This window comes from Microtus ochrogaster, unplaced genomic scaffold (genome assembly GCF_000317375.1).
Source record: "Microtus ochrogaster isolate Prairie Vole_2 unplaced genomic scaffold, MicOch1.0 UNK44, whole genome shotgun sequence".
Classification (NCBI taxonomy): Eukaryota; Metazoa; Chordata; class Mammalia; order Rodentia; family Cricetidae; genus Microtus; species Microtus ochrogaster.
The window spans coordinates 132073-144241 of NW_004949142.1; the positions used below are offsets into that span (position 1 = coordinate 132073).

At 42.7% G+C, this 12169-nt stretch overlaps 1 protein-coding gene across 2 annotated transcripts in view; it reads right to left on the reverse strand.

The window, feature by feature from the left end:
• The window catches only part of Dnajc7 (DnaJ heat shock protein family (Hsp40) member C7), a 38502-nt gene that overhangs the window by 10746 nt on the left and 15587 nt on the right, over positions 1-12169 (reverse strand). For both annotated transcript variants that reach the window (XM_005369017.2, XM_026777017.1), the window contains exons 2-5: positions 7470-7558; positions 5529-5653; positions 5110-5223; positions 2937-3011 (exon numbers count right to left, since the gene is read on the reverse strand). In XM_005369017.2, coding sequence (XP_005369074.1) covers positions 2937-3011; positions 5110-5223; positions 5529-5653; positions 7470-7558 — 403 coding nt within the window. The remainder of the gene's footprint in view (positions 1-2936; positions 3012-5109; positions 5224-5528; positions 5654-7469; positions 7559-12169) is intronic.

A 12169-nucleotide genomic window follows, 5' to 3' on the forward strand; every position in this document is an offset into this window, starting at 1 on the left:
GGGCATGGAGAACTGGCTCAGTGGTTGAGAGCACTGGCTATTTTTCCACAAGATCTGGGTTCAATTTCCAGAACCCACATGAAAACTCCCAACTGTCTATAATTTTAGTCCCAAGGGATCCAATGCTCTCTTCTGGCCTATAAGGGTTCTAGGTATGCACACAGTGCACAGACATACATGGAGGCAAAACATTTATACACATCAATTAATTTTTGAAAACACTTAAAAGACAGTTTCTTTGTCCAGCTCTAGGTGCCCTGCAACTCACCAAGTAGATCAGGCTGGCTTTGAACTCACAGAGATATGCCTGCTTCTGCCTCCTGGATGCTGGGATTAAAGTAGTTTGCCACCACGTCCATCAAGTTTCACATCTTACTATCAGGTTGGCCCTTCTTACATTTACTTTAGTATAGAAACTCCTGCACTGAAAGAGCCCTCCTGCATGGGTCCTAAGGGTTGTCACGTGACTTCTCCCACCAGCCCAGTATCTCACGCATACAGAGCAAAACTGCAATGAGTTCACTTTCGGCCACATAAGCCTCCATGGATTCACTCCCCTTTCTTTTTCTTTCTTTCTTCTTTCTTTCTTTCTTTCTTTCTTCCTTTCTTTCTTTCTTTCTCAACTTTGTTCTCTGAGCTTTCACTTCTCATTTAAGCAGCTATTCCTGGGATAGCCTCACTAACTCACATTCTCCCTAAGAATAACGGGTCAAAGGAGAAATCTCTAAGACTGAATATGAACCCTAAAAGCAAGGAAAGATAACGTTCATCAACGTAGACTGCTCTAATGGCAGACTCTGTAACTCTAAAGTAGAATGCACAAATGTTCCACGTACTACTGTGGAAAGACGTCAAGACCTACTCAGCGGGGGAAAATGTACAGAATATGAACAATACGCTACCTTTCGTGCAAGCAAAACTAAGACTCTGTATTTGATGTATGTATGTACAACAACATGGTACAAGAGACTGGAAGTGACATGAACAGCATGGGGCCGAGATACAGCTCAGTGAGGGCTCTTGCCTCCATGCTTGATACTGAACACTACCCCAGCACTGGTGGATAGGGGGCAGACCACAGGGCCTAAGTAGAGAGATTTTGTTTGTAATCTAACAAATAAAGCTTGCCTGAAGATCGGAGTGCAGAACTAAGCCACTAGTTAGCCAGAAGCCAGGCAGTGGTGGATCACACTTTTAACCCCAGCACACAGGAGACAGAGGCAAATGGATCTCTGTGAGTTGAAGGCCAGCCTGGTTTACAGATCTAGCGCTAGAACAGCCAGGGTTACACAGAAAAACCCTATCTTGAAAACAAACAAGAAAAACCTATAAACAAGGAAGTAAATAGTGAGACACTGAGCTGTTCACTGAGAAGTTTTGTGCTGCCAACACAACCATGACAAGAAGGCAGAGGTCACTGGATGTTCTAAGGACAGTGATGACAACTGAGGTATCACGTAGGTGGAGCTGTGGTACTGATTTCTTCAAAGAGAAAAAGGATGAGGAGGAGAGGGAAAAGCTAGCCACCACTTCAGCAGCCACACCCTGTGGTTTCACAAGGACAGCGCTCCATGCACAGCTAGCTCTGCTCATCGTGAGGAGCATCAGTTGGAGGCTCAGTGCTCCATCTCCTACCCCCCACCATGTCCCCGGTAGGGACAGCTGCAGGCAAAGAAGATCTTTGTTTCTTCCAAGTTCATCTGTTTCCCCTGCCAGGATCATAATTCTTCATTTGTGACATCACCATGAGCTACAGTGGGTGTGTGTGTGTGCTGGGATGTCAGAAACAGAGGTTTCTGTCACAAACTCAGGATTCTGGCTCCAAAGTAGGCAAGAGAGAAAAGAAATCCAAAAGACGGCTTTTTAAGACAAAGCTTTTGTCTATGTGAGCCTCAGAAAAAACGTGACAGTAGTTAGAACTGCTCTCCAAACACACACATGCACAACAAACTCAAGAATCACACTACAAAGACATTATGATTATCAAAGTCACTGAGCAGGAGGATGATACTAAGTGAATATTGGGATGCTGCACAAGCTAGTCAGATATATTAATTCCTGATTAAGGCCCTCAGAATATGAGGGTTAGGAAGGATGCTTACTTGTTCTTCAAAACATTTACTCAATTCCTGCTACGGAAAGCCCTGAGCAAACGCCTACATATGAGGCAATATCTCCCTTCCTTGAACTGAAATCTCTGTCAAATGATCCTAAAAAAACTCCCGATCATGACTTTTGATGTCTGCTGGCCTTCCACTTCCTGCTTTGGTTCTTCAGTGAAAGCTAGTTCTTTACCACCTGAGAAACAATGGGACCCATACTTTAGGCTTAACGCCAAGATCCAGAAAGAGTCTAGAACTTTCATACTTGCTCCCTATTTCAGATACATCAACCCCTTTAACACACGATTGTCAAAAACTACCACACACTATAATATTTATTAAAGTCTAACACCAAGCTGGGTATAGTGGCAGCAAGAGGACTGCCAAGTTTCAGGCAAGTCTGGACTACAGAGCAAGACCCAAAATAACATCAAAAAAGGAGTGGTGGCTCATGCTGCAATCCAGCACTGTGAAAGGGTGAGGCTGGGAGACGGCTGCAAAAGGTAGTGGTGACAGATTACACACACTCCCCAAAAACACAAGCAAGGGCCTCTCCATACTCATTTATAGCATCTACTCCACTGAAGAGTTTAACTCTCACAATCAGATAAAAATAGATTATTCGACCCCTGTATTTCCAACTGGCTTTTCCTTCTAGATACGACCATACATAACCAATGGGAAAAAGCAGGCTGACTTTTGCTTTATATCAAAAAGCAAAGTATAATTAAGAAAATAAACAACTTAACAAAAAGTACTTTTAAGAGAGAAAAAGAATCAAAAACCAAATTCAAATGGCATGTACTATGCTAGGTTCTATCACTTCTACTTTACCTTCCGGAAATCTCGTTTTTCAAAATCCATTTCCGCTATTTTCTCATACTCCATGACTGCATTGGCGTTCTTGAACTAAACCAGAAAAAAAAAAGTAGTTTAGGTTAATCAATCACAAAATTCACTAAGACCTTGATGTATTTGCTCTTTCAAGAATATCATTGAGGCAAGGTGTGGGTGCACACCTTTAAACCCAGCACTGGGGAGGTAGAGGCAGGCAGATCTCTTGAGTTTGAGGGCAGCCTGGTCTACATAGTGAGTTCCAGGATAGCCAGAGCTACATGGTGAGATTGTCTCAACAACAACACTAAAGCTGGGCATAGTAGTACATGCCTTTAACCCCAGCACTTGAGACACAGAGGCAGGGAGATTTCTGTGTGAGGCCAGTCAGAGCTACACAGATAGTTACATAGTCAAAACCTGTGTCAAAAATGAAAGAAGGGAAAAAAGTCACACCAAAGAACCAGCCAGCTGGTGTATGTCTAGACCAGCACTAGGAGGCTGAGGCAGGAGAATAGCAAGTTTGAGGTTAGTCTGTATTACACCGTGAGTTAAGACAGTTTGAGATACAGGGAGACTCTGTCAAAAATCCAATTAAAGGTGGGGGAGGCATGGAGCATGACACAGGAGAGATGGCTCAGTGGTTAGGGGCTCTTGCTGCTCTTCCACAGTACTGAGTTCAGTTCCAGTACCCATATTGGGCTGCTCACAACTTGAAACTCCAGCTCCAGTGGGTTTGATGCCCTCTTTTGGCTTCTGTAGGCACAAGGCTTCTACTGGCATACATATATAAATTAAAAAAACAAAACAAGGTTGGAGAGATGACTCAGTGTGTAAACACTTGCCATGCAAGTGTGAAGACCTGAGATCAAATCCCATGTTAAACCAGACATGGCTGTATACATATGTAAACCCAGCGTTGCTATGGTAAGATAGGGGCGGGAAAAGGAGACTCTCTAATAGCTGGAGTGTCAGCTAGCCTGGAGTATATAGCAAGCAAACATGAGACCCTGTCTTTCTGGGCATGGTAGTCAACACTTTTAAACCCAACCCTTGAGAGGCATAGGGCAGCCTGGTCTACAGAGCAAGTTCCAAGCCAGTTAGGGATACATAGTGAGACCCTCATCAGAAAGACAAAAACTGGAGGTCCTGTTCCAAACAAGGTGGGAGGTGAGAGTTCACCTTTAAGACAACAACTCTGACCTCCAACATGACTGCTAGTGCAAGCCTGCCCTCATATAAACAAGAACATGTACACACATAGGTTTAAAACAAAACACAAAACACACACACACAAAAAAAAACCCCCACTGATTTCTAACACACACACACACACAAAGGAGGAAGAAAAATGAGAACTAAATTAAACATTTTCTAAAACTGCTGGCGACAATAAAGATCCTCCCCAGCACCGAGAAGGATAAGGCCAGTTAGCCTGGGCTACATGGAGACACTCTCTTTTGTTTGAGACAAGGGCTCATGTAGCCTGGACTAGTCTTAAACATGTTATGTAGCTGAAATTCCAAAATATGCACCACCACATATGGTTTAATTGGAAATGGGGATCAAACCCAAGGCCTTATCCAAGCACTCTGCCCGCTAAGCTACATTCCAAGCCCTGAGACTGGAAAGGGCAAGACCCAAACTTTATGTCTAATTTGAACTTTTTGTTAGGAAGACAGGAGCTATATGAGTCACACAAAAAATAGACAATGTACGCTAGAGACTGGGCAGTTCTGGGATGCCTGCTAAAATGCATCCAGGCACCAACTGCATGAAGGTGGAACTGAACGACGTGTGCTATCAACTTAAGCCAGATCTGAACACATTTCAATTCTTTTTGACAGCACCAAGATCTAAAATCTGGACTCACAACTTGCTAGACAAGTGCTCTACACCTGAGCTACATCCCAGCTTCAATTCACCCAAAGGCTTTAACTTTACTCAACTTAGTTCCTTGAAGCATCACCCTGTCATCTCAGAAACCTTCCACTTTTTACAGACTCACACCCCATTCAACAGTTAAGGAAACAGAGTCCCAGAGACTATGGCATTTGCCTAAAGTCAGCTAAGTTGCTGCTGGTGAAAAGGGACCATTAGTCCTGTCTTTTGGGCCACTATTCCTTCCAGAGGCACCGCACCGCCACCTCTCATACTAGCAGATCAGACCTACCTCCTGTTGTGCCTGGGCATTTTTATGATCCAGTTCTAGGGCTCTTTGGAAACTGCGACATGCTGCCATTGCATTCCCCAGTGAGAGGTGGCATTTGCCTTCTCGGAGGTGTCCCTAAAAGAAAGAGCACAAAGGGAAGGAAAGGAATATGACTGCAGAGCCATATCAAACCCAACAACAAATGCTCTGCAAATCAACACACGGTGAAAGGTAGGGTGGTGGTTCGGTGGACAGCAGTCACAGTCAGGAATTGTGGCTGTCCGAATGAAAAGAGGAAGTGTTCCTGATGATTAGCAGCTACAGGGCAGAGATACTACTGTACAATATCATCTGCACTGATTAGAACAGCACCCCAGAGAATGATCTGCAGGACTGGAAACCCTGGGCTAGAAGAACAGAACTGTAGACACATTACATACCCGGACAAAACTGTCATCCAATCTCACTGACTGCTGTGCGTCCCCAAGAGCTTCCCGGAACCGCCCAAGCATCATCAGTGTAGCCGCTCGATTACCATAATAGCTGGCATTTTTAGGACACATATCTACAGGAAAAATAACAGAACACAAAGAGTTCAGCACAGAGGGCTACAGAGATGACTCAGTGAATAAGAACACTTGTTGCTTTTACAGAGAACTCAGATTTGATTCCCAGCACCTTTATGGTGGCTCACAAGCATCTGCAATGCCAGTTCCAAGGGATCTGATATGATACCCTCTTCTGATTTTTCTGGGTGCCATGCACATACGCAGTACACAAGCATACATACAAAGCATTCAGTACACAAAAAAATTAAAAATATAAAAATATTCATGCAAAAAAAAAGTTCAGCTGGGTATGGTGGTTTACATCTTTAATCCCAGCACTCTAGACACAGAAGTAGAAGATTAAGTTTAAGACCAGCCTGGTCAATGTAGCCAGTTCCAAGACAGCCAAGGCTACACATAGTGAGGCCCTGCCTCAGACAAACAAAACAAAAAACTCAGCACACGGTGATTTAAAACTACAGGGCCATCTCTTACAGAACTATTTCACGGAAGCCTGGAGAGCTGTCTCAATAGTTATACTTGTCATACAGAATCATCATCAAGATCTCCAGAACCTGGGGCTGGCGAGATGGTTCAGAGGATAAGAGCAGTGGCTGCTCTTCCAAAGGTCCTGAGTTCGATTCCCAGCAACCACATGGTGGCTCATCTGTAATGAGATCTGGTGCCCTCTTCTGGCCCACAGAGATACATTCAGGCAGAATATTATATATATAATAAATAAATTAATTAAAAAAAAAGATCCCCAAAACCCAAGTAAATGCTGGGTGACCTACTGGTAACTCCAACCTCAAAGGGCAGAGATAGGGGACCCTCTGAGAAAATTAGCCATCGAGACTATCAACTAACTCTAGATTTGATTGAGACTCTGCCTCCATGAATAACATGGAACAGCAATTGAGGATGCTCCCCACATCAACCTTGACCTATACATGCTCACACACACATGCACAACACACCAAAAAAAGGAGGGGGATGGGGATAAGAGACCTAGATCATGAGAATCAAATATAAACATGTTGAGGGGAACAGAGAATGGGGGGCCAAAGCAGGAAGATTTCTGCCAGTTCTGAGCTAGCCCGGAGTACATACAGGGAACCCATTTCAAAAAATAAAACATTAAGCTGGGCGGTGGTGGCGCATGCCTTTAATCCCAGGACTGGGAGGCAGAGGCAGGCGGATATCTGTGAGTTCAAGGCTAGCCTGGTCTACAAGTGCTAGCTCCAGAATAGGCTCCAAAGCTACAGAGAAACCCTGTCTTGAAAAACTAATAATAATAATAATAATAATAATAATAATAATAATAGGCTGGGGTGAATGGGGGTAGAGAACAGTAGAAACCATGGACTGCATGTAACCTCTTCCCATGCTGACATACTCTCTCTAAAGGTCACAGCCAAAATTCTATTTGTGGAAATGGAGAAGAGCAATGATTCATCCAATTTGATTTCATCCCCAGCACCTCAACATGACACAACAAAACAAGAACTCTTGCTGTGTATGTTCAAGGTCATCTTCAACTATAAGCAAGTTTAATGTTGGTCTACATGAAACTCATAAAAAGAAAAAATGCTGTCATAATGCATGGAGACAAGATTCAATTTTATCCTCAAAGGCCATTTCCTAAGATAGAAGAAGGAAGCACTGACAATCAGATGTATATGTTGGGCATCTCAGCTAGAAAACAATTACCGATCCCAAGATGATCAGGTCATGAGTTCACCAGCTCACTAAGCAAAAAGTGCTTCTTAGGCAGGAAACACAACAGCATCCGGCAAATAAATCTATCTACTGCAATGACCAGGTCCTTCTCACCTATAGCTTTTGTATAGTAGTTATAAGCCTCATTGTAGTCCTTCTTAGCATAATATGCATTCCCTTGTTCCTTGAAGGATTCCGCTTCCCTGGAAAGGAAAAGAAGAGTTACATTACTATACTTCAAGGATGACCTCTATGTCCTCACAGGAGCAGTCTGAGGTTTAGAGCCAAGCTTCAACTTAGTATGACGCAAAGTGATTTATAGATCTGTCCATCACGCTAATGGACACAAAGGAGCCCAGTAAAATAATCCAGCCCATTTACATTCTATTCAGAGACATTCAAACAAATCAAGAGAACTTTTGGCTAGGTGCAGGAGTTCACACCTGAAATTCCTCAATCTGGGGAGGCTCAGACAGAACGGCTGCTTTGAATTTGAGGCCAGCCTGAGATACACAGTAAGTTCCATGCCATTGTGGGTTACAGATTGAGACTGTCTCAAAAACCCAACACAATACAACAAAACAAAGCCTGCCATCCCAGCACTTAGGATGCAGAGTCTCCTAGGAGATCAGGATTTCAAATCCAAGCCTGGTGACATCAACTTTGAAGACAGCCTGTATTATCTGAGATCTACTCTCAAAAAAACCAAACCAGGGCTGGAAAGAGGACATAGTAGTTAAGAATAGTTGTTGCTCTTGCTTCCAGAAGACTTGGGTTCAGTTTCCAGAACCTACATGGTGGCTCACAACCATGTGTAACTCCAGCTGCAGGGGATCCAATGGCTTCTTTGGACCTCTGAAAGCACCAGGAACACAAGTGGTGCACATCCATACTTGCATGCAAAACATTCATATACATAAAGTAAAAATAGATCCTAACCAAAAAAAAAATACAAAAACACCAAAACAGTAACAATAACACAAACTTCATAGTCTTTCATCTCGCTTGTTATTCTAGCCTACAGCCCCTCCCACGGGAGACATTTTGACATTTCCTCAAGCAGCTTATTTTCCTTTTCCTCTCTGCTGTTAAAAGCTCAAACTTCTTGGGCCTTGTGCACACTACACACATGCTTTGTAAGTGAGGCGCTGAAAGCCAACAGTGAACTTTTCCAGTATGTCACAACTACTGCCCCTCTTTAGTTTTGTTTCTGAAGGGCTGGGTTTGAAAATTTGAGACAGTGTCTTTACATGTAGCTTAGACTATCCTTGAATTTGTGGCAATTCTGCCGCAGCCTCCCAAGTGCTAGGCTTACAAACCTTTAAAATGTCTACATTTGCAAACTTCTAGGAAAAACATTTTCAGGTAATTCCACTCAGAGCAATCAACTTCTCAATATGAAACAGTTCAGCCTTAAGAATCTTAATAATTGAGCCTCCTGAAAAGTGGTTTCCCCTTTGTCACTGGAGGCCAGTGGGAAGCATGTGACAAAGGAGTGAAAAGCATATGGGTATAAACAATGGAAGACGGAGCTGAGTGACAGCAGAGACCCAGAATGCTGGAGGAAGTGCTTCTCTCTCAGCGTTCTCTCTTCACACCACGCACATCTGCCCTTTTTACCATTCATCAAGTCAAGACACAACAGTGTTTGTGAAGAGCAAACTGGGGCTGGAAAGATGGATGGCTCAGCAGTTTAAAAGCACTGCTTGCTCACACTGCTTGCTCTTCCAGAGGACCCAGGTTCAAATCCCAGCACCCACATGGCAACTCACTACTGTCTGGAACTCCAGTTCCAGAGGATCTGACACCCTCACACAGACATACATATATGCAGGCAAAACACCAGTGCACATGAAATAAAAAAAAAAAATATTGGGGGCTGAAGAGATGGTTCAGCGGTTAAGAGCACTGACTACTCTTCCAGAGGTACTTGAGTTCAATTCCCAGCAACCATATGGTGGCTCTCAACCATCTGTAATAAAATCTGGTGTCCTCTTCTGGCCTGAAGGCAGACATACAGGCAGAACATTGCATACACAATAAATAAATAAAACTTTAAATAAAATAAAATAATTAAAAAAAAGAGCAAACTACTAACCTCAATCAAAAAAAAGTAACCCTAAGCAGCAGGTGTGGTGGTACACATCTTTAATCCCAGCACTCAGGAGGCAGAGGTAAGAGGATCTTTGTGTCTTGGAGACCAGCCTGGTCTACATAGCATATAGTAAGGTATACATATTAAGACCCTGTCTTGGAGGGGGAGGAAAATAAAGTACTTCAAAACATCCTATTTCCCAACTCGAATAATAAAGATGATTCTTTAGTGTAACATAACTAAGTATGAAAGCATATTTCTTTTAGAGATTTTTGTTTCCTTTCCTATTCTCCATACATGCAAAAGGGAAATCAATTTAGGGTTGCCTGAAAGAGAGACAAAAGTCAGTTTTTGGTTCTCCCTTCTGGCACTGGGGATGTAACCGAGGGATTTGTATGAGCTAGGAAAGCACTGAGCTACATCCCCAGCAGGTTAACACTGGCGATGAAGCAGGAGATTGCAGCTTGAGTCTACGACACAGCACGCGAGAGATTCGTGTTTCATTTCTTACATATTTTAAACCACAAACTGACAAAGCTGTCCTCCGTTTTCAAACTTCCTCAACACTGTCCTGGTAGGGCCCCTAAGATGAAAAGACTGCTAGATGAAAGAAGGAAAATGGGGTGACTTACTAATGTTGACAGATTTTATTGTACTGGGTGGAAATCTGCCTGAAAATCTTTTTATACCACCTGTCATGATGCTTTAAAAAGGCCATCTGCTATTAAAAGAACCCAGGAAAGACCTCCCTCACTTGCAGGACATAAGACAATCAACTGAAGTCTTTCCGTGCAAGATACAAAATTCCTTTAAGCATAAATTAAGCAGAGTGTTACACAAACTCTAAGAAAAGCCTATGTTTTAACAACAGACATGCCAAGAGATTTCAAGGGCTTTCCCTGAACTGGATTCCAGAAGCTAAGAAAAACCACTCTGAAGAAATGGAGTAAACTCTGGAGTAGATATTGACCTATCTCAAATCCAGCTTTTCCAGTCAGTAGAGATTAAGAATAAATAGCCAGATCTTTGAGGAAAACCAAAGGCATCCAGCCACTGAGCCAGCAGCACAAGGCTTATTAATAACAAGAGCTCCTGAACGTTGGTTTTTCCTCAACACTTTTCCCACGGAGCATGAGGGAGGGCACTGCTGGCTCCTAATATAAACCTAAACGATTTCAGTTGAATACACTAACAGGTATTTTGGCCAGGTTCTTTCCATGCACAACTAGTCGAGTAAGGTTCATTGTTCCCACACACCCTCCCCAAAACAACCTCAAGTCTGCTGGAGTTTAAGTAACTTGTCCAATGTCAGAGAGTGACCATGCTTGTCAGACCCCAAAGTCTGCATGTGTTACAATCTAAGCTTTCTAATGCTCACTTCTGTGATATTGATAAGCACTTTAAAATTGATCTGTACTATTGGAAATAAGGCAAGGACAATAAATAAACATTTCTTTAAACTAAGACAAAACAGCTGTCATGAAAAATCTGTCCCAGGGATTTTTCCGAATCCAGGTTTGAAACCTGGATTTAATCAAGCTAAACAAGATCTCTAACCACCAGTCACAGAGAAAGTGGGGCTTCTTTCTCTTTAAAATGGAAGACCCAGTGAACTGGACTTTGCCTCCCCCAAGAAATGCATTTCAATTTAGTAAATGGTGAGTAGATTCCATTCTAGAGCAAACAAAGCAAGTAATGTAGAGTCAGCCCACAGCAGAAAGAACAAGAATTGTGTTGTGACAAGTTGCCAAGTCTTAACCTCACACTGCACATCAGTCCAGAATTAGCTATTCCCAGTTTCATAAAAAGGACTTATTTTCATAGAAACACAGTTTATTAGCAGCTGCCTAGACAAGAGACTTAGACACTTGGTGCTTTTAGCCCAAATGCTTATTTTTTGTATCCAGGTCCTGTGTCCAAATGGAGCCTAACTTCATTTTTGATTTCCCCAAACACACAAGCTGTAACCAATGGGCCTGAGCCTTTGAGACCAGCAGAGGAAAAAGTGGATCTTTAGAATCCACCAGGATGGCACCAGGAACAATTCAGAGCTAGCTAAATCATTCAAGTCCTGCCTTGGAGGAAAGCTGAAGCTGTTCAATCTGCCCTTAAAGCAAAGTGACTGAAAGATGAGATGTCAAAAGGAGAAGAGCTTGTTAACACTGGAACTGAGGGCAATCTGAAGGTGGCACCTGTCACTACTGCCAGGGTTAGTAATTCATTTGATAACTAGATGAAGTTTCAATATGTACCTGCTAAAACATCAATGCTGAGAAAGGAAGAGTTGAGATTATTTTCTGTGGGCACAAAAATTTGCAACACTCAGGAGGCAAAAGTGTGGATCTCTGTGAGTTTGAGGTTAACCTGGTCTACGCAGAGGAAGTTCCAGCCAGTCAAGGGCTATCTAGATCTTGGCTCAAAAAGACAAACGACAACAACTAAAACCCCCAAATTAAATTCCGACCAAACCTTAAATACTAAAGCAAAATATCCATATCTAGAACTGGCCTGATGGTATTATTAACAACTATATACATCTCTTGTGATTTTCATACGCTCAGACAGCTCCAGTCAAGATGTGCACAGGCCTTCTAAAGCAATGCTGCAGCCATCTTTCCACTTGTCATCCAGATGAGGAAGCAACAATGATTTTTTTTTTTTTTTTGGTTTTTCGAGACAGGGTTTCTCTGTGGTTTTGGAGCCTGTCCTGGAACTAGCT